Consider the following 26995-nt stretch of genomic DNA (forward strand, 5'->3'; position numbering starts at 1 on the left):
TAGTTGTCCAATTGAATGACACCCCTTTATTCGGTTCTTATGGGAACCATCATTCCCAGCTCTACTTAGAAGTCTTTATGCTGAAAATTTCCACATGCTGCATAAGCACTATATAAAATTATATTATGCTGCACTAAGTAAGCGGTTAAGAATAGCTTTGCTTATTGTCAACCTTAATTCTGTTCTCATAATGGGAACTTGTAATTACTTGTTAGAAACTGAAAGAATGCATTTGTATGTATGTGTTTGCATGTATGTATGTTTCTATGTATGTATGTATTTAGATTTATACTTTGTCTTTCATTCAGGGCCTCAAGAGAGCTTTCCCCCTTCCAGTTTCCCATATGGTAGATTGGACCTAGAGAGTGACTAATTCAAAGTCACCTTGTGAGATCCCATGGCTGAGGATGGATTTGATCCTGCCTCCCCAGTCATGGCCCAACACTTAGATCAACGTGCCATGCTGATTTTCTGCATGTAGCTCTGCAGGAATAATTTAGGTTTTTCTGAATCAAAGGATTGGAATTAAATAAAACAAACTTTAAACTTGTGACACCACGATAAAAGTTGATCTGAGGAAAAGACGCTTACCTTCAAACATTAAACACAATGCCCTTTCTTCTGTGGACCCTAATCTAGAAGAAAAGACAATCATTGGATCTGCAAACCATGGAATCTGGCCAGAGGTCTGGACACGCACATCACCAAAAGTCTTAACAACATCATCAGACAGAGAGAGGGCCTCCCTAAGGTCAGAGCGAAAGACGCTTTTCAAAAAACGGTTGCTATTTTACTGGAAAAGTCTAAAGCAAATCAAGTTTTGTCTTTCCTTCACTCCTTTCTTTTGGAGCTGCTTGAACTTGCTGCAGCCTCACAGTGTTTGAAGCATTATGCTTTCTTCATAGTACAAGCCACATCTTTCTGATTTCAGGACAATAAGGGAATTTCGGTCTGGCAGTTTTTCATTCCTTACATTCTTCTCTAAAGAATTTTCAGTGCACTTTCTTCCAAAATACATCATTAAGCATAAATTACTGAAGTCCTCAACTTACAGCCATTCCTTTAGTGACCATTTGAAGTTACAATGGCACTGAAAAAAAGCAACCTAGGATTGGTTTTCACACAACAGTTGCAACCTCTCCATGGTCATGCGATTAAAAGTCGCTCACTTGGCAGCTGGCATGTGTTTATGACGGTTGCAGCATCTCAGGGTCACGTGATCACGATTTGTAACTTTCCCAGCCAGCTTCCAACAAGCAAAGTCAGTGGGGGAACCCGGATTTGCTGAACAACTGTGGCAAAAAAAAAAAGATTGTAAAACAGGGCACATATACTGTATATACATGTTTATAGATTTAAAATTCTCCCTGAAAAATAAGTTCATTTCTTAGACCTATTTCCCACAAAAAAACTAAGGGAAACACCACTGGAGATTGTAGCTAGAAGAAGCAAACAATTACACTATCTTACTTGAGTTCAGGTTTAGCCTGAACGCCATAACAGGATTCAGACCTTCTGTAGCATTTCTGGTTAACCATAATGGAGATATGCATTTATTATCAGTGTCTCTCACCCCAGATCTATGAATGACTTTCCCCAGCACTTTCATAGAGATGGTAAATAGGGGGAAGATAACCAAGTCTTGAGGGACCCTATAAGTAAGGACCTATCAAACGGACGTTTCCTTCTCCACTGACTGGGACCGCCTATTCGGAAGCATGTTGCCTCCAACTGCCATCCTTTGGGAGATCCAAGAGGAGGCCATAGTTTGTAGGAGGAGCCCCAAAAGACCAGGAAAGGTACACTCCCCCACTCCCCACCATCTAAAGCAGGGGTAGTCAACCTTGGCTCTTTTATGACTCGTGGACTTCAACTCCCAGAATTCCTGAGCCAGCTGTGCTGGCTCAGGAATTCTGGGAGTTGAAGTCCACGAGTCATAAAAGAGCCAAGGTTGACTACCCCTGATCTAAAGCCTTACAAAAGTTATCAACAAGGCATCTATTTCCATCTGACGACTGGAAAGGATGTTTGTAATATGCTTTGAGGAGATGCTATAATTGGTGTCCCCTCCTGCACCCTCTTCCGAGAGTGGATTTGCACTCTGATAATAAGGTTAACATTCTTGTGTAAACAAGCACAGGCTGGACCACAACCTCAGAAGACACAAGATGTAGGAGATGACCAGACTAAGCCCAAGGGAGGGTGAAGTGCGTCATCAGTTTGGTGTCCCTTCACGCCCACAAGAGATCTAAGTCCAGCCCTCCTTGTCCAGCCCTCCTTGAATTCCATTGACTCTTATGTAGCACCGTTTTGACTTGACCATTAATTGTTCAGATTTTTGTAGAGAGATAACATAGAATAAACTTATACTTATTTGAACAACCCTGGTTCCTGATTTCTTGTGTCTTGACACAAGTCTCCTCTATCATTGAAGGACCGGAAAAAAGCAAGCAAGAATCTTAACAGTTTAGAATTAGCTACCTAGAAGCATCGATTTGAAAACAAAAATACAAGCTATAACTTTGGTGCTTTCTTTTTCTTAATAGTCAAAACTCTGAAAGATTTGTTCCTTCATTTAGTCCTGAAGGAGCCAGGAAGGACATGAATGAAGCCTCTGTGTGGCAGAGAGAGAACTAGAGAATACCCTCTTCATATCAATTGATTTCACAGGCCAAAAGGAGCAAGATATTCCCCAAACTACATAGATTCCGCCCATCAGTTAAGGTTACAATGACATTACCAATTCTGTAAGGAAACTGTTATACAAACAAGGCATTTTCCACCAGTCATTTTCTAGGGAACTGACAACCTAAAACAAGATCAGTAGATGGCAACTCACTGATGTATCAACAGTGGGAAAGTAAGAGTATTTGCTGCCAAGAGGCACTTTCACACATGAACCCATTCACGTTTCATCTTCCTCCATTGACACTCCAGGTGTCTCTTCTGCTGCTTCATCTCCCAGAGATTCTGAATTAACCTAAAATGCATTTACTTTCCTGGGGCCATTTGGGAGATGTCATATCAAGCGCCCTAGCCATTTCTTGATTTAAGGTGCTCAGAAGAACTGCTGGTCAATTCTCTGGGAAACTCTCCTGTAGGTGTCTGGGATGGCCTGCCCACCATTTGGAAGGAATGGCCAGTGGTCTTACCTGACCATAATGGATTTGGATCTGGATCAAACATCTGCTGTAAAGTAAAGGAAATGTTAGCAATTGCCTATCAGTGTGAATTAGGCCATTTTTAGTATAAGCACAGGATTATCAGGGAGGTTATGAACTGAGCCTTCCCACAACCAACATCCAGGGCGTGGAGATTGAAATCCTCTAGTTCCCACAACTAAAGTTAACTCCAGAACCAGTCTGTATATAAGGTTTAGGAATTCAAACAAGATTCTTGAAATTTTCCAGTACACTAACAGGATCACTGTTTTGTCTTTTTTTTCCTCAACTACACAGGCTTTCACTCCCTGCCATTCCTAGAGCAAGCAAGGTATTTTTTTTTATAGCCATCACTCCTATTGCAGTGCTGCCCACCCCTGGATTCAAGGTTACTAAAGAACCAAAAGGGCAGATCTCTTATGACATTTTGTATTATGTCATAAACTGATTAATGCTTACATTATCATATGTTTTATAAAATTTGCAAAATTCTATGGGAGTCATGGGTCCTGGATTTTGGGTGCATTCTCTAACTTAGCCCATCTGAGGTACCTTGGTTGAAAAGGTTTTGCCCTAAGGTACATCATTTCAGCCAGTTAAAGGTTACAGGAAAGAGTTTTAGTACAGGTAGTCCTTGACCTATGACCACAATTGAACCAAAAAATTTTGTTGCTAAGCAAAACAGTTAAGTGAGTTTTGCCCCACTTTATAACCTTTCTTGCCACAGTTGTTAAATGAATCACTGCAGTTGTTAAGTTAGTAACACAGTGGTTAAGGGAATGTGGCTTCCCCATTGACTTTACTTGTCAGAAGATCATAAAAGGTGATCACATGACCCTGGGACACTGTCACAATCCTAAATAAAAGCATTTGAATTTTGATTATGTGGCCAAGAAGATACTGCAATGGACATAGGTATGAAACTTTGAACGGTCACTAAATGAATGGTTGTAACTCAAGTTCTACGTATATTATGTAGATGCCATTCATTTTTCTCTTTATGTTTCCAAATTCTGGGTTTTTTTAAATTAATCTGGACACAATTTACCTATTTAGAGAGTTTCTTATCTTTCAAAATGGCACATGTTACAGATTTTAAATTTCTTAAATTTCTTTAGAATCTATAGTACTATTTTGTTTTGAAGAGTTGGTTCAGAATTACAAGCTATCTTGCGTGCCCAAGATTGGCTGTGTTCTAAGCAAAATTGATTTCTATCTTTTTAAAATAATTTCTGCTCTTTTAGGTAGTGTCTAAATATATTGAAAATCCGGTTTTGTTTCATCTTGAAGATGTGGGACTGGTTAAATTTGATGTCCGATATATCGTGCTGCTGAGATCAGTTAACCCACTCAAACTGTATGTTTACGATGTGTTTTGGCTCCGATTCTCAAATAGGTAATCATCATCTTCTACAGGGGTATTAAGCTTGTGGAATTTCTGAATTTCATAAACTAACTTTGTGTCCCTGTCTGGTTTTTCCCTCCCCCTCTTTAAGGCCATTTTCACTTGATGATTTAGACGATTATGAGAAGCATTTTACTGTTATGAATTATGCTCCTGAGATATCTTTAAAGCAAGTAAGTAAATGATAACAGAAAAATGAGATGTTACTTTTGAACTGTGATGACATTGGTATAGCAGGATCCATGTTAGGCTGAAGGTGAGGCCCTAGGACTGGATCAGCCAGGATTGCTTATGGGCAGCCCTTTTGAAGATAAACACTTCTAAATTTAAATGATTGCCTAGAAGTATCCATAGTGTTGCTTTTATTTTTTGAAGATACAAACATGTAAAATGCCTACCAAAGCTTTAAAAAATATCATTCCAGGAATTACAGTTTGTATTGTTTCTCATAACAGAACAATATGGATTGATGTTGAGTTAATCATATAAGGAACGGTTGCTGGAATTGGGTATGTCTAGTTTAACGAAGAGAAGGACGAGGGGGGACATGATAGCAGTGTTCCAATATCTCAGGGGCTGCCACAAAGAAGAGGGAGTCAAGCTATTTTCCAAGGTGCCTGAAGGCAGGACAAGAAGCAATGGGTGGAAACTAACCAAAGAGAGAAGCAACGTAGAACTAAGGAGAAACTTCCTGACAGTTAGAACAATTAACCAGTGGAACAACCTGCCTCCAGAAGTGGTGAACGTGCCAACACTGGAAGTTTTTAAGAAGAAACTGGACAGCCATTTGTCCGAAATGGTATAGGGTTTCCTGCCTGAGCAGGGGGTTGGACTAGATGACCTCCGAGGTCCATTCCAACTTCTTCTTCTTCATCATCATCATCATCATCATCATTATTATTATTATTATCAGTATGGTAAACAAGTTTTAATATATGTCCCAAGAAAAATTTGTTTGAAGCACAGTACAGCTAGTCTGTAATGAGCCAGTCAAATGTTATGATGAAAAGAAGGTTGATTGACCAAGCTAAGTTTCTTTTCCTTAATCGTTGGACAACCCAACAAAATTAATAATATATTGGGTAAGCATTTCAAAATCCACCATGAAACTCATTGCTTGAAATGTTGGCTATTATTCATATGTCTCTCAGATTTTTATAGAACAACCAGTGGGGAAAGAAGAAATTCTACTGCAGAAGGTTAAAAATAAAAGCAAAGGAGAAAATATATAATCAAATGTTTCTTTTTTTTAAATTTGCAGATCCATTATGATGAATTTATTCCACTTTTTGAGAAACAGTACTCAGAATATTCTTGGAAAACTGTTGAAGTAAGTCGCTCTTGCTTCTATTTGCTGTTATAAACCACTTAAAATCTAATTTGAATAAAAAATATTTTTTAAAAAAACTTAAAATTTTAAAAAGTAGTAAACAATAAGCAAAAATTAACTTTTAATTATTATTTCAACTTTAACCACAGGAGGGAGCAAAAGACCAATTTTAAAAGAAGGGACCCAAATGATACAATATTGAAAAGATCGTTAAAAAAATTAAATCCTGCATACAAGGAATCTTTAAAGCAGTGTTTCTCAACCTTGGCTCTTTTATGACTCGTGGACTTCAACTCCCAGAATTCCTGAGCCAGCGTGGCTCAGCTTGGAAACCTCTCTTTCCCCTCAGCATGGCTAGCTCAGGAATTCTGGGAGTTGAAGTCCACGAGTCATAAAAGAGCCAAGGTTGCCTATCCCTGGTCTAGAGCCAAATCTTGCCACAAGATTCAACCAAGAAAATGATAAACTCCCAACTGAAGGAAGAAGTCTGACTGTATCCAAACTGAACACAGCAAGGAAAAAAAAACTGCCAAAAAAATCCTTTAGTTAGTTAGATGACATGTCACTCATAGAAAAAAAATATCAAGAAGAATGACCCTGCTGTCTAGTCCAGCCCAGCCCCACTGGAGCTAAGCAGTTGATTTCATATCCTCCCCTGGAAGAAAGCAGACATCTGGAAAAAAGTGTTCCAGTGACAGGAAGAAAAATAGCCCAGTTTTCCCCAAGAAAAACATGGTATGTCTTGATGATAGGAGACTCACTTCTCAGAGGAAAGAAACAGCAATTTGTAAACCAGACAATCAATCAAGGGAGATATGTCCTTACCACTAGCAAAGATCAAAGCTGTGACTGAAAAGCTTACCAAAATAATCAAGCCCATAGATTATTATCCCTTTCTCATCTTTCATGTGGAGATGAATGATATGACAGAGCCTGGAAACATTATCAAGAGACTATAAGCAGCACAAAAGGCAAAGAGTTAGGAGCACAGGTGGTGTTTTCATTCTGCAATGGAGGATTTTGGAAGTAAACCACTGGTTTAAGCGATAGTGCAGTCGAGAGATACCCATCCTATCTCAAGTCATGCTTTAACCATTCTTAGTTTTTAAAAATAAGTGCTCAGGTGCATCAACCTCTGCATTTCTTGTTGTCCTTAGGAAGACATCTTTAAGGCATTCGTTGAGTTATTCCAAGCAGCTTGTGCCAAACCGGCACCCCTTGGCATCTGTGATTATCCGTCTTCACGAGCTATCTATGCCATTGACCTGATGCTGAAATGGGAATCATCTGGTAACGGTGAGTCTTTGTGCCTGTTTCATTTCAATCAATCAATCAATCAATCAATCAATCAATCAATCAATCAAAACAGAGCTGGAAGGGACCTTGGAGGTCTTCTAGTCCAGCCCCCTGCTCAAGCAGGAGTTCCTATATCATTTCAGATAAGTGGTTGCCCTGACTCTTCTTAAAAACCTTGAGTGATGAAGCACCCACAATGTCTGAAGGCAAGCTGTTCCACTGGTTAATTGTCCTCACTGTTAGGAAGTTTCTCCTTAATTCCAGGATGCTTCTCTCCTTGATTAGTTTCCACCCATTGTTTCTTGTCTTGCCTTCTGGTGCTTTGGAAAATAAATTGACCCCCTCCTCATTGTGGCAGCCTCTCAAATACTGGAATACTGCTATCATGTCCCCCCCCCCCCCCCAGTCCTTTTCTCTAGACTGGCCATTCCCAAATCCTGCAACCATTCTTTCATATGTTCATTTTACCCACAGACAGTTTGGGGACTATTCTGAAAGTCAACGAAGTCTCAAACAAAAATAAAGCTGGAATATAATCCAAGCAGCTGGGAGGGACTTTTATCTCTGTTATTAGTAGGTGGTATAGTACAGATAGTCCTCGACTTACAACAGTTCATTTAGTGATCGTTCAAATTACAGTGGCACTGAAAAATGTGACTTATGACTGTTTTTCACAGTTAAGATCTTTGCAGCATCCCCATGATCGGGTGATCAAAATTCAGATGTTTGGCAATATTTATGACCGTTCCTGTGTCCTGGGGTCACGCGATCTCCTTTTGTGACCTTCTGACAAGCAAAGTCAATGGAGAAGCCAGATTCACTTAACAAACAGGTGACTAACTTATCAACTGCCGTGATTCACTTAACCGTGGCAAGAAAGGTCGTAAAATGGGGCAAAACTCACTTAACAGATGTCTCACTTAGCAACAGAAATTTTGGGCTCAATTGTGGTCTTAAGTCAAGGACTACCTGTATTGTTGCAGCAGATGGGGGGGGGGAGGGACAAAATCCTTTGTGATTCTTTTTTTGTATGGGATTCGGTGGCCTTGTCTTGTGTTTTTTTTTTTGCCCTCTCCGCCAAAAAGTTGCTTTTAAGGGTTTTTTTGGAATGGCATCGTATTGCAAACGAAATTGCTTAGATCTTGGCGAACCCCAGCCATGATATTAATTTTTGTTCATAAAGTATGACCTTTTGGAATAGAATTTCTTTAAACTGAGCTAAAGGTTTAATATACCTTTATTAATACCACTTTACAGTGCCTTGGTAAGGCCACACTTGGAATACTGCATCCAGTTTTGGTCACCACGATGTAAAAAAGATGTTGAGACTCTAGAAAGAGTACAGAGAAGAGCAACAAAGATGATTAGGGGACTGGAGGCTAAAACATATAAGGAACGGTTGCTGGAATTGGGTATGTCTAGTCTAATGAAGAGAAGGACGAGGGGGGAAATGATAGCAGTCTTCCAATATCTCAGGGGCTGCCCCAAAGAAGAGGAAGTCAAGCTATTCTCCAAAGCGCCTGAAGGCAGGACAAGAAGCAACGGGTGGAAACTAACCAAGGAGAGAAGCAACCTAGAACTAAGGAGAAACTTCCTGACAGTTAGAACAATTAACCAGTGGAACAACCTGCCTCCAGAAGCGGTGAATGCTCCAACACTGGAAGTTTTAAAGAAGAGATTTGTCCAAAATGGTATAGGGTTTCCGGCCTGAGCAGGCGGTTGGACTAGATGACCTCCAAGGTCCCTTCCAACTTTATTGTTGTTGTTGTTGTTGTAAAAGATTGTATGTGAAAATAGTATTTTCATTGACCTTTGGGAGGATCTGCAATGAATAGAAAAGGAACTGCAGGAATTGCTCGGCACCCCATCCTTTCTCTTAGGCATAAAAAGTATAAGCACCCCAGTTGACTGGCATTGTGGATGGAGAAGTGCTTCAGGTCTGAACCTGGGTTGCTTCAAGCTTCAAGCACTTCTAGCAGCTATTTTCTAAGATGTCAGGAGAAATTAGCTATCTCATCCTTCCTATACAGGTAAGTCCTCGACTTACGACCAAAATTGAGCCCAAAATCTCTGCTGTCAAGTGAGACATTTGTTGAGTGAGTTTTATCCCGCTTTACGACCTTTCTTGCCACACTTGTTAAGTGAATCACTCCAGCTGATACGTTATTAACCCGGTTGTTAAGTGAATCTGGCTTCTCCATTGACTTTGCTTGTCAGAAAGTCGCAACAGATGATCACGTGACCTTGGGACACAGCAGCGGTCACAAATATGAAGCCGTCGCCAAGCGTTTGACTTTGGGCAACGTGATCATGGGGAGGCTGCAAATGTCATAAGTCTGAAAAACGGTCATAAGTCACATTGTAACTCTGAACAGTCACTGAACGAACTGTTGTAAGTCGAGGACTACCTGTAACATGAATCAGAGAAGTAGCCAGTGTGGGTGTTAAATATTAGGGCTAATGCAATTTACTGGTCAGTCCTAGAGGAGATCAACCCTGACTGCTCCTTAGAAGGCCAGATCCTGAAGTTGAAACTCAAGTACTTTGGCCACCTAATGAGAAGGAAGGACTCACTGGAGAAGAGCCTAATGCTGGGAAAGATGGAGGGCAACAGAAGAAGGGGACGACAGAGAATGAGGTGGCTGGATGGAGTCACTGAAGCAGTAGGCGTGAGCTTAAATGGACTCCAGAAGATGGTAGAGGATAGGAAGGCCTGGAGGAACGTTATCCATGGGGTCGCGATGGGTCGGACACAATTTTGCAACTAACAACAACAATGCAATTTAGAGATAGGCATTTCCTGTTCCAGGAAAGGTGAAAGGGAGGGGAAAGGTTTCCTTCTGCAGCGCTGAGACAAGAGGCGGGCCTGGAGGAAAATGGATTGGGGGCCTTCTCCCTCAGTGAATTTCAGAGGAAGGCTTCATCTTCTGGCGACTAGGCCACTTCTGGTTAGGTCCAGTTTCTGCTTCCTTTTGCTTTTGTTTAAATAGTTCATCTGGTATTTTTGTACTTATCTGTCTTCTAGGGAAGCAACATATGCAACCCCAGATTCTAGAGGTGAATTTCAACCCTGACTGCGACAGAGCATGCAAATATCATCCATCATTCTTCAACGATGTTTTCTGTACCCTGTTTTTGGATGAGCCCAGCAACTGCCATGTGACACCTATTGTTTAGGTCCACATAGCATAATTTGTATTTCAGAATGGTATATTTCAGTTCTGTGAGCTGTTTAGTGCAATTTTTTTTTCCTATAGCGTCTGTCAGAACAAAATGTCCCTTAGGTCATAGAGGATATGTGCATAATTTACATGCAAGAAGTAATTTGCTTTTGAAAATATTTGCATCGGTCTGCTCCATTTATCATAGCTTGCTTTAACAAAGTATGCTTTTACATATATATTGAAGATCACTGAGGTTTACTTGCAAATCAGTTTCATTNTCCCCCCCCCCCCCCCCAGTCCTTTTCTCTAGACTGGCCATTCCCAAATCCTGCAACCATTCTTTCATATGTTCATTTTACCCACAGACAGTTTGGGGACTATTCTGAAAGTCAACGAAGTCTCAAACAAAAATAAAGCTGGAATATAATCCAAGCAACTGGGAGGGAGTTTTATCTCTGTTATTAGTAGGTAGTATAGTACAGATAGTCCTCGACTTACAACAGTTCATTTAGTGATCGTTCAAATTACAGTGGCACTGAAAAATGTGACTTATGACCGTTTTTCACAGTTATGACCTTTGCTGCATCCCCATGATCAGGTGATCAAAATTCAGGTGTTTGGCAACTGGTTCATATTTATGACCGTTCCTGTGTCCCGGGGTCACGCGATCTCCTTTTGTGACCTTCTGACAAGCAAAGTCAATCAGGAAGCCAGGTTCACTTAACAACCAGGTGACTAACTTATCAACTGCCGTGATTCACTTAACCGTGGCAAGAAAGGTCGTAAAATGGGGCAAAACTCACTTAACAGATGTCTCACTTAGCAACAGAAATTTTGTGCTCAATTGTGGTCTTAAGTCAAGGACTACCTGTATTGTTGCAGCAGATGGGGGGGAGGGACAAAATCCTTTGTGATTCTTTTTTTTTAATGGGATTCGGTGGCCTTGTCTTGTGTTTTTTTTTTTTTTTGCCCTCTCCACCAAAAAGCTGCTTTTAAGGGTTTTTTTTGGAATGGCATCGTATTGCAAACGAAATTGCTTAGATCTTGGTGAACCCCAGCCATGATATTAATTTTTGTTCATAAAGTATGACCTTTTGGAATAGAATTTCTTTAAACTGAGCTAAAGGTTTAATATATCTTTATTAATACCACTTTACAGTGCCTTGGTAAGGCCACACCTGGAATACTGCATCCAGTTTTGATCACCACGATGTAGAAAAGATGGTGAGACTCTAGATAGAGTACAGAGAAGAGCAATAAAGATGATTAGAGGTCTGGAGGCTAAAACATATAAGGAACGGTTGCTGGAATTGGGTATGTCTAGTTTAATGAAGAGAAGGACGAGGGGGGACATGATAGCAGTGTTCCAATATCTCAGGGGCTGCCCCAAAGAAGAGGGAGTCAAGCTATTCTCCAAAGCCCCTGAAGGCAGGACAAGAAGTAACGGATGGAAACTGATAAAGGAGAGAAGCAACCTAGAACTAAGGAGAAACTTCCTGACAATTAGAACAATTAACCAGTGGAACACCCTGCCTCCAGAAGCGGTGAATGCTCCAACACTGGAAGTTTTTAAGAAGAGACTGGACAGCCATTTGTCTGAAATGGTGTAGGGTTCCTGCCTGAGCAGGGGGTTGGACTCGATGACCTCCAAGTTCCCTTCCAACTTTATTATTATTATTATTAATTATTATTAATTATTATTAATTATTATTATTGTCGTTGTTGTCGTTGTTGTCGTTGTTGTAAAAGATTATATGTGAAAATAGTGTTTTCATTGACCTTTGGGAGGATCTGCAATGAACAGCTTGGAAAGGAACTGCAGGAACTGCCCGGCACCCCATCCTTTCTCTTAGGCATAAAAAGTATAAGCACCCCAGTTGACTTGCACTGTGGATGGAGAAGTGCTTCAGGTCTGAACGTGGGTTGCTTCAAGCTTCAAGCACTTCTAGCAGCTATTTTCTAAGATGTCAGGAGAAATTAGCTATCTCATCCTTCCTATACAGGTAAGTCCTCGACTTACGACCAAAATTGAGTCCAAAATTTCTGCTGTCGAGACATTTGTTGAGTGAGTTTTATCCCGTTTTACGACCTTTCTTGCCACACTTGTTAAGTGAATCACTCCAGCTGATACATTATTAACCCGGTTGTTAAGTGAATCTGGCTTCTCCATTGACTTTGCTTGTTAGAAAGTCGCAACAGATGATCACGTGACCGTGGGGCACAGCAACGGTCACAAATATGAAGCCGTCGCCAAGCGTTTGACTTTGGGCAACGCGATCATGGGGATGCTGCAAATGTCATAAGTCTGAAAAACGGTCATAAGTCACATTGTAACTCTGAACAGTCACTGAACGAACAGTTGTAAGTCGAGGACTACCTGTAACATGAATCAGAGAAGTAGCCAGTGTGGGTGTTAAATATTAGGGCTAATGCAATTTACTGGTCAGTCCTAGAGGAGATCAACCCTGACTGCTCTTTAGAAGGCCAGATCCTGAAGTTGAAACTCAAGTACTTTGGCCACCTAATGAGAAGGAAGGACTCACTGGAGAAGAGCCTAATGCTGGGAAAGATTGAGGGCAATAGAAGAATGGGACGACAGAGAATGAGGTGGCTGGATGGAGTCACTGAAGCAGTAGGCGTNTTTTTTTTCCTATAGCGTCTGTCAGAACAAAATGTCCCTTAGGTCATAGAGGATATGTGCATAATTTACATGCAAGAAGTAATTTGCTTTTGAAAATATTTGCATCGGTCTGCTCCATTTATCATAGCTTGCTTTAACAAAGTATGCTTTTACATATATATTGAAGATCACTGAGGTTTACTTGCAAATCAGTTTCATTTTTGGCTATAATTAGCATGTTTTTAATTTTTTCTGTGGAAGTATACCTGTACAGCATTTTAAAGCTTGCTTTACTTTCTTGATATACTGCATTTGAAGTAATTGAAGCCATTATTTTATCCAACAGAATTATGTTCCCGCCTACTTCCTTTAAGATGCTTTGCTTAAATAATGATATGAAACTTACCATTTCAAAAGATTCAGCTGGCTCATATGATCCATGATGTTTCATTATTTTTTTAATAAACAATTATCAGCAAATTATTAATAATTTGACTTTGAGGTAACATCCAACATTTGAATCTCAAGATAAAGATGCACCAGGAAATGTCAGAGATGGTTCTTTGCACCATAGATGTTTCTTTGAGATGTTTCCATTAGCATGAAAGATTCAAATCATGGCTCAGCTACCAAAACCAATTCTTTTTTTCATTTTGAAATATTAAATATATGCATGTCTACCCATCACCTTTTAATTAATGCCATTGAGAGCCAGTTCTTCTCATGTTCTTTACAGTTGTTTCAGGACCACTCTGGGGAAATAAAAAAAGGCCTGTGATCGTGCTTGGTCTGTTTTACAATTGGTAAAGCACAAATTCTTCAAACTCTGAATTATTTTAGGATCTTTTTTTTTTTTTGCCAAAAGAACTTGAATGTAGAATTCTGTCTTCTGTCCAGGACACACATTTTACCACTCAGAATAACTTTCCTAAGAAGATGATTTAGATCCTGTTTAATTTATCATATAGGAGCTATGCCAACATCTTGGCTTCAAACAGTTCATGACAGCTGGCCTATATTGGGTTCCTTTACCAAATAGAGACTTGCTATTCAACTTTCCTAGGTGTTCGAAACAACCTGGATTGGATGTTACCACTTGAATCATATAGCATAACGCCCAGATCCTTAAAATGGAATCTTCTGTATTTTGTGGTCTTGATAAACCAGATGAATTGTTTACATCTCCTTGGAAAACTCATGACTTTTGTTTGCATACAGTTGCCCCATAAGGAGAATTCCTTGTAGAAATAGTCAGTACTCTCATGACTTCTCTCATGATGATGTTTGCTTAGAGAGTGCGGCATTCATTTAACAACCACCATGTCACTGAACAACTGCAAAAATATAAAAAATTAAGCATGGTCATGCGTTAACGATTGGCATGACTTACAGTTGTAATTCCAGACTCAATTCTGGCCATTAGTTGAGGACTATGTCTAAGTGCCCTGGGTGCAATCCCAAAACATCTGGCGCACCATTTGAACAGATCAGCATTGACAAAATCATCAGTCAATTGCAAAAGGCAGCTTTACTTGGAAGAACTTACATCCTATGACATGTTTAATACCGTCAAATAACAACATCTAGTACTTATCCCAGGATATGTAGGGACTCAATAGATGGATGAAAATGTCAAATCCAATATAAACATCTGGTTGACTGTGCGACAATAATAATAATTATTGAAATGTATTGACTTTATCCGATATTGCTGCCCACTTTCTTATCTTTCTTTTTCCAGTTGGCTAATCTGTCACATTTATTTGAATACTCTTGGGACAGGAATTGGTCCTGCAGAATTCATTAACCTATCAGTCCAAACAGTTAACCTGAAAATCCTATATTATTACAATAACATAACACAATGTTTAGTAAAGTTACTATACTGTTTTGTAGGTAATAATACATGCACTAAAACATGTAATCAAATACAATATGAAAATCAGACCCATATAGTAGCAAGCAATACTTAATACATTGAAACATAGAATTAAGCTTTTTCCAAGGAAAGCGAAAGCACATGTATTTACTGGCCGTGAAATACTTAATACCTTACTATTAAATGCTTCATCAGTTTTTTTATATCAACCTCTGAATTACGGCAAGTACTGCCTGCAGGATTATAAAAAACAAAGGGGCAGGGATGAGTGTAGCAGAAGGCCAAGGCACAATTTGCAGTTTAGAACTGTTCTTATTAAGTGAGGCTTTTAATAATAGACTGGCATATGAAAAATACATATTATTAAATACACATGCTATTAAGGTGGGTCGAGTTGCTGCTATTACTACAAAATAAACTCTTCTCAATGAAAATGAGACTGAATATTACTGTCCACATTAATGATCCACATTCTTACTGAATGGTGAGGTGGCATCTTGGGTTTGGTGCTGTTGAACTTGGTAGAAACTTTGAGAATCTTGAGGTTACCATCTCAGTCCTTCTAATATAATAGACTGTATTCAAGTTTCAACGTGACTTCTTCTATGTGTCAGAAATCCCAAAGCTTCCATAACACACTATTCAGTATCACTAGATTAGTTGTGGGATTTCATGATTCAACTGCGATTTCAACATAACATAAAGACTCCATCAAATGTGACTACAATCATCTTCCTTAAATTCAGTTTGTTTCTTTTATAGCAAGATAGTAGTTACAATTCAAACACATCACATATACTTAATTACAAAATGCTACCAAATGAGGTTTTGTAATCCGAATCCTGTATTTAAAGTAAATGATCAAGTATCAGTCATAACAAATATCAATACTCTCAGCAACGGCTAAATATTTACTTCTCTGGCTTTTTGGTATAGTTAACATAATTTGTAACCAAAATCATTGCAGATAAACTGTGGAAGCAAATGTCTACATGAGTAGCAACCCTGGACTTTTAAGGTGATTAAATTTATTATTTGATCTTATTTTTATGTGCTGGGATCCTGTGGTTATTCCCCCCCTCCCCGTATGTAGATTTCACAAGTATTGTGCACACACACACACACATGATTAGCTATAGCCCCTCAACTTATAACTGTAATGGAGCCTGTCTGTTATCACTGTGGCAGTTGTTAAGCAAGTCATCCATGTGATTGCCTTGGACTTTTCCCCATGCCCCTCCCCTGGTCACGCTTCAGTCTATTTACGTTTTCCGAAGATCAACTTCAGGAAGGAGAAGCTGCTCACAGCCTTGCTATAGCTACAAGGAAGTAGCTACAATCCTTCAGCCATGATGAATTATGACCACTCCCAAAATGGTAGTCACTTCCAGGACAGCACCCTGTGACCCTCCACACAGGAAGGCTGTGGGGCAGATTCTCTTCCTCAAAAGCAATCTCTGAGAATTTTGTACACGTGACTGGAGGGATGCTGTGTCCAGCCGTAACTTTGTGTACAAGTTGTAAGTGCCTCTGTTCAGTGCTATCATAATTTTGAACAGTTGCTGAATAAATGGTTGTCATTGAAAACTACTTGTAGTTACTTTCCTCTGTTTCCATGTTTATGGAAGGGCTTTGGTTAAGAAGAACCTCTCTTAGAACTACAGGATCAAAGCACTCTAATACTCTGCTGTATTGTTCTGAAAAATGTGATCTGGAAATAGATTTTTCCCATGTTTGGGATTTCAAAAAGCATCCATCTTGTGGACCACTGAGGAAACAAAATGCAGGATCTCAGAGGCTTTCAACCAGATGCAGAAGCACACAGCAGGTGATGTGTTATGTCTGCTCCTATATTTTCTGAAATCTGTTGGGAATTTAACATCCTACGTGTACATCTGCGTCCTTCAGAAAATGAATCCTAGAGCAGGGCTTTTCAACCTTTTCACCCATTGTACCACTTTTAGGATATGCCAATATCCGAGTACCACCAGTCGCCTAGCAAGGTGTCAAAAACTTGATGACCTCCCCCCAAAAGGAAAAAAGTGATAAAGTACAGGTAGTCCTCAACTTACAACAGTTCGCTTAGTGACTGTTCGAAGTTACAATGGCACTGAAAAAAGTGCCCCCCAAGGCACAGCCGAGCAAGACACCTGCCTGCCCACCCGGCGGCGCTTTTCCTCCTGTCTGAGGTTTTCATTGTTGTGAGCATTTCTGTTGAGGATTGGCAGCGGGGGTGGGGTGATGGGGTGTTTGGTTTTTATTCCCCCCGTCTGCTGGGTGGTTGCAGCAGGTTTTGGTCACTTCACATGACCCTGGGACACTGTGACCGTCATAAATATGAATCATTTGAATGTAAATCACAAGACCCTGGAGAGGCTGCAACATTCCAGCTAATTGGTGCTTCTTCTGGGCTCAGCAGAAGTGCCAGGATCAGTGCTGAGCTCCAGCTGAAGCCTGGCGCTGATCCTGGCACTTCCGCTGAGCCCTGACAGCCCTGCGGCTCCAGCCATCTCTCGCTCAGGCTTGTGCAGTGCTGCCACCGGTTCAGCCCATTCCCCTCCCCTGCTACCACTTTTCTAGGATGTTCGCGTACCACCTGCCAGGTGCCAATGTAACACAGGTGATACCCGTACCACTGGTTGAAAAGCCCTGTGTTAGTAGGTTCCTAGAGACCTTGGTCTGGCATTGGTGTGTGTAGAAATGGTGGAGAAGGTGATCTTTGATTGGATCCCAAGGGACGCCTGTCATCTCCCGGGGATTCTATTCGGTTGATGATGTCATCCATCCAGCTCAACTGCCACTTTCTTGGGCGATCTGAGTGAAGATGGCTTTCAAGAGGTAAGGAGGTCTTCAGAAGGGCTGCTGGGCTCTTCCCCATTTTAGAGCCAACTTCTCAGAGGATTGGGAGATTCCAGGGATGGGAACAGCCCTTTGTTGTCCTCTTAGGAAAGGGGGATTGGGGCAAATTTGTTCCAGAGCTCTTTTATCTTTAATTCCTTATTGGCGTGAAGAGACTAGGTTGGTTACTCCCCAATTAATCAGGATCACATGGCGTACTTAAGCTCCGAATTAAGGAACATTTTAAAATTTGAAACCTCACATGGTTGTGGAACCCATTCAGTCCTGTAAAACCAAACCAAGGTTAAAAGTGATGAGCTCAACCCAGAAGCATTATTTTTCCACTCTGCTTTCTTAAATCCAAGGGATTCTGGAAAATAGGCTTCAGTTGTTTCCTTTCCTTCCATTCCTTTTTCTCTCTTCTAGGGCCTTCTTCAAGTTATTTTCCTGCTTCCGGAGGAAAAGAGTGAAGGAGAGTGATCCAGGGGCCGAGGCTCCCAGTTCCCCAACCTGCCAACTGGAGGACAGCACCAAGACTCCTGAGCGAAGACGAGTCGCTTTGGTTGTGGATGTGGAGCTCCAGAAAGTGGAGCGATGTGGTGAGTAGATGCTCAGGGATGGGCTGGGACCTTGAGAAGGAGAGGAAGCAGCTCTTTAGGAGGGGATTCCTCCATGTAGGGATAGACAGGTGGTCCTTGACTTACAACAGTCCATGGAGTGACCGTTTCAAGGTATAATAGGACTGAGAAAAATGGAATGATTGTTTTTCACACTTACGACCGCTGCAGCCATCCCCACAGTCACATGATCGAATTCAGACACTGACTTCTAATTATAACGGTTGTAGTATCTCAGGGTCTTGTGATCAATGGGGAAGCAATGATTCAATTACCAATTGTGGCAACGAAGGCCATAAGATGGGACAAAAATCAATTAACAAAAAAAATGGGGCTCAATGATGGTCTTAAGTTGAGGACTACCAGTACAGGAAGCACATCTGCATGTTTGCAGATTCAAGGCTGCACAGAGGGAGGGCTCGGAGGCTAGGCTGTTCCTGAGCCACTAAGGGCCCCTCCTCCTGCAGCTCCTGCGTCTATCCTGACCCCCAGAAGTTCTTCCGCTTCCATTTGGCCCTTCAGGGAGCCTTTAAGATGGTTCAGTGGCACTTTGACATACCTGGATTTGCCTAATTGGCCTCGGTGAGAAGATCTTTCATGGCCAGGACACTTAGGAGGCTCTGTGAAGCGGAAAACGCTTTTTAATCAGGGAAATCAGGTCACAAGGGGAAGAACGCTGCAAATATGAGCCTGGTTTTCTTCGTCTGGGGGAGACCTAAAACTTTGCCAAGCACCTGCCTCTCCATTCCCAGATCTCCCCAGAAAGGACACAACAGAAAAGAAGAAGAAGATTCTCTTCAAGAAAAAAGACATCAGGAAAGAAGAGAATATACCACGCCAGGCTTCTTGCTGCAGAAGAGACCGATGGAGGAGCCAGAAGATATGGGAAGAGGTCCATGAGANTCGGCATGGAGAGAGACTCAGAAGGGTTTCAACCTTCCCTTCTGAAAGGGAGAACACGGGGGACCCTGGGGGCAAGTTGCCCAACAGCCTCCCCAACTTACAACCTGACTCTTCTCTCTTGCAGCAGGAGCGCAGTATCATTCGGGGCCTCTCTTCCATCGCCACTCTGTTTCAGCTGAAGCGGAGTGGGCAAATGGCCATCCCAGAGCCAAGAAACAAAGACCTGTACAGCCTGGCTGTCTTGGTAGGTCAGAGGGAGGCAGGGGGACATTGGAGGCAAGCAAAGCAGGACAGAGAGACAGGAGCAGGAGACAAGCTTCCCCTGGACGGTCAAAATGTGGACTGTGCAAAGGGTCCTTAACCTGGGACTAACCCTCCTTTGTACTGAGAGGGAAGCTGTAGCAGAAGAACAGGTCAAAAGGGGCTGGGAGAAATAGGAAGGGCTGGGCTGGAGCATCATGGCTAACTTTCCCTTCTCTGCTTCTCTCCATTCTTGATTCCTGCCAGGCTCTGATGGAGGACAACCGTTTCAGCAGCTTCACGGCAGGACTAGCTGCAATGCTTGCCGTTTATGACATCAGGTCAGCCTTTTCTTTCTTTTGCCTGCTATTCCCTCGGGAAAAATGAACCCCAGGGCTGTTCACTAAGATGGGCACTGATGTCTCTTCTTTCCTTTGATCTCACAGCAAGGTTCCTCCAGCCATGGACCCAAAAGTTGAGTCTCGCCTCCTGAACATCTGTGGGTCCGTGTGGATGTCCTCCATGAAAAGCGAAGAGGAGACTATCTCAGAGGTACCACCTTCAGCAACATTTCTGGGAGTTCCTTTCTGATACTGGAACAGCTGGGAAAACATTTCACACATCATCATCTCTGTCTTTCATTTCAGGAAGAGAAGAAGCTGCTGGAAGACGCCTTTGGCCTCCTGCTCCGAGGTCTTCTGCAACAAGTGGCCAAAACGGAGCATTTAATTTTTATTTTAAAGGTAAGGGCATCCATGTCCCAGGGAAGCTTGAAGGAAAGTTGGGCCCTTGGAAACATTCACCAGATCAGGTGATAGAACTCCAGTGAAATCTTCCACTTGGAACAATCTAAGTAGGAGATAGTTCTTGAGGACAGGCATCAATGAAGATGGGAATCTGGCTTCCCANCAGGGCTGTTCACTAAGATGGGCACTGATGTCTCTTCTTTCCTTTGATCTCACAGCAAGGTTCCTCCAGCCATGGACCCAAAAGTTGAGTCTCGCCTCCTGAAGATCTTTGGGTCCGTGTGGATGTCCTCCATGAAAAGCGGAGAGGAGACTATCTCAGAGGTACCACCTTCAGCAACATTTCTGGGAGTTCCTTTCTGATACTGGAACAGCTGGGAAAACATTTCACACATCATCATCTCTGTCTTTCATTTCAGGAAGAGAAGAAGCTGCTGGAAGACGCCTTTGGCCTCCTGCTCCGAGGTCTTCTGCAACAAGCGGCCAAAACGGAGCATTTCATTTTTATTTTAAAGGTAAGGGCATCCATGTCCCAGGGAAGCTTGAAGGAAAGTTGGGCCCTTGCAAACATTCACCAAATCAGGTGATAGAACTCCAGTGAAATCTTCCACTGGGAACAATCTAAGTAGGAGATAGTTCTTGAGGACAGGCATCAATGAGGATGGGAATCTGGCTTCCCACAAGGGCTGTTTTCCAACATTCAGGGACCTCTTCACACAGAGGCCTCTTTAACTCTAATGCTCCATGGCCAGAATTGCAGATGAGAGACAAAACGTGTTTATGGGGTCCTTTGCTTGAAATGCCATCCCAACCTTCCACCTTCCAAGGAGGATGGAATTTAAGAAGCTGGGAGTAGCCATAGAGGGAGGGGGAGGTTTTAAAGGCCTGAAGAACGTACCCTAAATTACACAGGTGTGTTTTGACATTGAGTTTCCCAAGAATAGTAACAAAGGTAATTTTTTTGCTCCAATTCCATAGCACTTTGAGAAACACGGCCGGCAATGCTTCTCGTGTGCCTGGAATCAGCTACTCTATTGTGGAATCCATCAAAGAAAGATCAACGTATGTAGAAAAATGAAAATAGGATTGCAAATTTTGAGTCCTCCACTGTTTTTGGGACCCCATCCTCATATGACCCCTCTCTCTTGGGAGAAAAGGGCAGGGGGACAAGAGGTTCTTTTTCCTTTGCTTCCACTTTATGGCAGACTAGGGAATCCCTACACAGGGTGTTTTATAGCTGATGTTTGTATTGAGGGGCCCAAGTGAACACGGGGAATGACTCAGCAAGACATTTTGGCAACCTTACAATGGACTTCTTTCTTTCTCTTCCAGCTCATTGAAGCCCAGCGGGCCTTTCCACACTTTCCAGTGCAAATTGCGATGGCTAGATATGAGGAAGGATTCATCAATGAAGGTAACTTCTTTTGGAACATTAAGGTGTGTGTGTGTGTGTGTGTGTGTGTGTGTGTGAAGCTATCAACACATAGAAGAAAGGACAACAGTCCCCCCCCACCTTGTATCCCAAATGGGGTTTAAGTACTCCTCAACTTTCAACTGATCATGTAACAATTATTCAAACTTAAGACACAGTGGGAAAAAAGGCACTTGTGACTCATTGTCAAAGCTACAAGTGCCGCACCAACCCTGCAGTCCTGTGATCGCATTTTGGGCGCTTGGCAATCGGTCCACACTTAAGAGCAGTTGCAGCGTATTGTGGTTATGCGATCATGTTATGTAATTCTTTTTTTTTTATTGCTTTCTGGGCAAAAAAAGATGAGAAAACTGATCTTTGGATAATCTGGATTTGGATTCATGACCACATTATCTGCTGTAGGACCACATGATTCTCTTACCAACTATTATAAAAATGATTGTAAAATTGATCAAAATTCTGGACTCAATTATTGTCATAATTTGAGGACTACCCTTATCTGGTTTGCAGCAATGTAGCCAAGAGCTTAAATTTCAGCATCTCTGTATCCTTCGGGTGTTCTCATTGTGCTGATAGGCAGACGCTTCCCTTCCATTTGTCACCTTCCTTCCTTCATTTGTCTCACCTTTGGTCCCCACACAGGTGACCTAACAATAGAGGAGCTATGACGTCTTCACCCCCTGCCGCCCTTGGACACTGAAGGATGGATGGAAATTGAGCTCCACTCTATCTGAAGGAAAGTCCCTTCGTTTCTCCCATCTAGTATCAATTACAGTATTACACCCTATTGTTATATTTGCTCTGTTCTACTCTTCTGAACTTAAAATACAGTAAATTCAGATATTTCTGCTTTCAGATTCTTGGACCGCCTCATCCCTTCAAGAACAGATCTTTCAGCTACTGAAGGCCACCACTGATTTTGGAAGATCGCGACGAGGCTACTTGTGTTGTGGAGCAGATACAAACTCTCGTCCATTTTTGTGTGCTGCAGCAGGTTGGTGATGTGGAGGGTTGGACTAAGAAAGGGTTCACTTTCTGCAAATATAGGCTTTTCCTCTCTCAAGTATAGGATTCAAGTTATTTTTTGCAATGTATTTTTCCCCTCTTCTTAGGACGTTGGGACAGCAATCAACGTGGCGCCTGGAACTCACCTCCTTCTTTCGACTGTTGCCAACTGGACCATCCTCTCTCCTGGCTGGAGGAACCATTAAAGACCCTGCGATTCCACAGGCCCCACTGACGGATGGATAAAGAGATTTCATAGGGAAGCGTCAGCCCCTCCAGCTAATGTTTCTTGCATGTATCTGATATTTATATGTCCCCATTTAAGAGAAACAAGAGATAAAGAAAATAGAAATTCAGCAAAAAGGGCTACATGAACAGCATGTTGCAAGTCTTAAACTACAAACTTCCTACTACTAATTTTTACTACTGGATCCATTATGGCGGCTGCTTCCTACATTTCTTTCTCTGACCTTTAAGTTACTGGGGGCTCCTCCTGACACATTCCGTTACCCTAATTCAGTTACAATAGTATGTCCGCTTCCAGCACAATTCTTCGTTTGAGACTGATATTCTTCTAATGCAGCTCTGTGCAGTATGAGGAATGTGATGAGTCAAGAACTCATTATTTTATCAAAATGGAGAACTACAAGGAAAATGAAAATAATAGGAAAAAATAAAATAAACGGAAAAAGAGAGAAAGAGGAAAAATGTAGGAAAACAGAAAAGAGAAGAGAAAAGAAGAAAAGAATTGTGTTACAACTTCTTTTGGAACAGTAGAATAACATATAACCTCAACTTTTTACTTCACAAAATAATATATATCAGGTGCCAAAACAGTTTATAAAATGGGTCAAAGCAATTCATACGTCACAACAAGCAAAGATTATTATTGATGGAGACTTCACTAAGCCATGTCAAATCCAAAAGGGTGCGAGGCCAGGAAGCCCCTTATCTCCCTTGCTGTTTAAATCGGTCTTCAAAGTTTTCAATAAGAATATTAGGCAACATGAGGAAATCACAAGTATAAATCTTAAAGAGGAAGTTTATAAACTTATTTGCTGATGAGTTATTTATCCAGAAAAAACACTATAGAATATTTGAGAAAGAAACTAAATGACTTTGGAGCTTCAGTCGGCTATAAAATACATAAATAGAAAACACCAATGTTAAGAATATGGCTTCTCAGGACTATGAAATACAAAATAAAAAGTCAGGTTTTAAGTTGGAAAAAATGTTGGAATACCTGGGTTCACATGGACAACAAAATTCAGAATTGTTTCAAAATGACTTTGAGCCTTTGTGTCAAAAAATCTAATATGGAGAACCAGAAGGAAAATGAAAATAATGGGAAAAGAAGGGAAGAAAAGAGGAAAAAGTGGAGGAAAAGGCGGAAAACTAAAGAGAAGACAAGACAAGAAAAGAATTGTGTTACAACTTCTTTTGGGGCAGTTGAATAAGCAATAACAATAATGGGAAAAGAAGGAAAGAAAAGAGAAAGAGGAAAATGTGTAGGAAAAAGGGGAAAAGAAAAGAAGAGAGAAGCATTGAGTCACAACTTCTTTTGGACCAGTAGAATAAGCAATAACATACAACCTCAACTTTTTATTTCACAAAATAATATATATCAGGGGCCAAAACAGTTTATAAAATGGGTCAAAGCAATTCATACATCAGAGCAAGCAAAGATTATTATTGATGGAGACTTAACTAAGCCATGTCAAACCCAAAAGGGTGCGAGGCAAGGAAGCCCCTTATCTCCCCTGCTGTTTAAATCGGTCTTCGAAGTTTTCAATAAGGATATTGGGCAAGATGAAAACATCACAAGTATAAATCTTAAAAAGGAAGTTTACAAACTGACAGTATTTGCTGATGAGCTAGTTATCCAGAAAAAAACTCTATAGAATATTTCATAAAGAAACTAAAGGACTTTGGAGCTTTAATGGGCTATAAAACAGAAAAGATCCATGTTTGTTAAGAATATGACTTCTCAGAACTATGAAATACTAAATAAAAAGTCAGCTTTTAAGTTGGAAAAAAAGCTGGAATACCTGGGTTTACATAGACAACAAAATTCCGAACTTTTTCAAAATAACTTTGAGCCTTTTTGTCGCAAAAGTAAAAAAGACTTATTAGGATGATATAAATTGCAAATAACTTATTGGTGTGATGACCCAGGGTCCCGGCACGGAGGCAAAGCAGTCGGCTGGCAAGATAAACAGTCCTTTAATAACTGCCAATGTTCCCCAAAAGCTCCCACATATGCTGGCAAGCATTCAACCAAAGCACACATACAAGTTCCTTTCAGCTGCCTCTGGCTGAAGGCAATTTCAATACAGCCGGAGAAGTATACAATGTCCTCAAGGCCAGAAAGATAACAAGAAAACAGAAACTTAATGACTCCTTTTAAATCTCAGCTTGCCTGCAGTCTGCAAGGAGAGACTCAGAAATGCAGTCTGTGGCCGTAAAGCAGGAAAACAGCCGGTCCTGTATTCAAGATGTCCAGGTTAAACAAAGACAAGAGCACAATTCACAACTGTCCCAAGATACCAAGTTTGTTCCCGGCAAATGCCCCACTCCACAGTGTCTCCTTAAATTTTAATCCCTAGGTGTGCCTTGTGGAGTAGGGTGGGCCGTTCTTCCCCTCCCCAGGAATTGAGCCTGCCTACCTTGTTCTCTCCTCCTCTCTGCTCTCCTTGCTCTAGGATCAGGTGGGGGGGGCTTGCTCCTTGCCTGAACTCTGCCTCCCCTGTATCAAACCTGAAGGGCCCTGGCCTGCCTCAGCCTGCTCTTCCCCACAGTCCTTCCAAGCCACCGACACCCCCTCCTGGGCCTCAACTGGGTCCTGCTCCCCCTCGGATTCAGGCTCAGATGGAGGCATGACAATTGGGTAGAATCTCTGTAATTCACATGAATGTCCTACCAAAGATGCTTTTTGTGTTTCAGACTCTTTTACTGTACCTGATGCTCCATTTAAACAATGTCAGACAGACATCTTGAAGGTTTATATGGCAAGGGGGAAAAACACAAGAATTAGGCATCAATTATTGCAAAATGCTAACGAAAGAGAAGGTTTGGGGTTACCAGCTTTGAAACTGTATGTTGATGCCTGTTATTTGGTCTGGCTAAAAGAGTGGGCGACCCTCTAAAATAAGAGGAGAGTTGAGCTGTAGTGCCATGAATTAAGATTTGGGTGGCACGCCAATTTATGCTACGAAAAGGTTGAAGGAAACGTTGATTTCAACAACCATTTTGTTAGAGGTGCCATCTTGAGAGTTTGAAATAAATATACAATAAGGTTCTCTACAAAAGTAACCCCTTTGGTGACGTCCCATGAAGCTTTGTGTTGTTTTTTGGAAAATAATTGGTGGTGAGGCTAGATCAGTGGACCTATGGTCAAATAATATTTTTCAGTTATGGTGACCCCATCCTCAAATCTAAAGAAGAGTTGCAATTAGAAGGAAGTGTTGGCCATTGATTTACATATTTACAGTTGAAGGAAATAATTAGATTTTTAAAAATCTATGGATTTGATTTTGTAAAAGATGAATTGCAAATTCTGTTGTGTGGTGGTGATTAACTTATTATTGTGAAGGTTTATAAATTGCTATTGAATTTGGAGAATGAATTTGTAAAGCATTGTATGATTCAGTGGGCAAAGAATCTTGGATATAATTAAATGCTNTGGCGTTAAAATTAATTTTGGAAATGTAAATGTAAAGAATTTTTTTTTACCATTTATGCTGGACATGACACAAAGAAATGAAGTGTTGTAGGATTCATTTCTTTGTTTATATATATAAATGTTTTATTGAGTTTTATAAGGGTGGGGAAGGGATAAAGTCGCTATGGATATTGGATAGGGTTAGGGGATAGGGTTGGGATAAGAGTAGGGATAGGTACAGTAATGGGGTTGCCCCCAACAAAAATTCAACGCTTTAGCAAGCAGACTATTGTCCGGGTACAAATATTAAATAACAGTAGTTAATATAATACTAAACAGTTATAATCCTAATAATAACAATACATGAAAGTAAAGCTTAGTCAATAAGCATCATTCATCCTGTTAAATTTCACCATCCTTTCTCGCTCTATCGTATCGCTAACCATTGATAGAATTTTTCCCATGTTTTGAAATAAACTGAATCTTCTTTCTCTTTAATCTCTAAAGTTAATCTATCCATTTCTGCACATTCTAGGATTTTCATAATTATTATCTGGTCAGGTGGTAGATTTTCATTTTTCCAGATTTGGGCAAATACTATTCTCGCAGCTGTCAATACATGTAATATTAAATATTCATTCTCTTTTCCATAATTAAGTCCTAATATTCCTAACAAAAACAGTACTGGCTTAAATTCT

The 26995-nt window shown here is 41.0% G+C and overlaps 1 protein-coding gene across 3 annotated transcripts in view; it reads left to right on the forward strand.

Annotated features, from left to right (window-relative positions):
- TTLL12 (tubulin tyrosine ligase like 12) overlaps positions 1-10626 on the forward strand; it is a 26978-nt gene extending 16352 nt beyond the window's left edge. Inside the window, exons 9-14 of one of the 3 annotated variants that reach the window (XM_015828706.1) lie at positions 640-751; positions 4406-4557; positions 4658-4739; positions 5828-5896; positions 7054-7192; positions 10218-10626. In XM_015828706.1, coding sequence (XP_015684192.1) covers positions 640-751; positions 4406-4557; positions 4658-4739; positions 5828-5896; positions 7054-7192; positions 10218-10369 — 706 coding nt within the window. In that variant the 3' untranslated portion in view covers positions 10370-10626. Of the gene's footprint in view, positions 1-639; positions 752-3458; positions 3493-4405; positions 4558-4657; positions 4740-5827; positions 5897-7053; positions 7193-10217 lie in introns of all 3 variants that reach the window. The other 2 variants (XM_015828707.1, XM_015828708.1) reach the window with 2 other exon arrangements.
- Positions 10627-26995: the final 16369 nt, after the last annotated feature.

This window comes from Protobothrops mucrosquamatus, unplaced genomic scaffold (genome assembly GCF_001527695.2).
Source record: "Protobothrops mucrosquamatus isolate PMUCROS unplaced genomic scaffold, P.Mucros_1.0 scaffold4808, whole genome shotgun sequence".
Lineage (NCBI taxonomy): Eukaryota > Metazoa > Chordata > Lepidosauria > Squamata > Viperidae > Protobothrops > Protobothrops mucrosquamatus.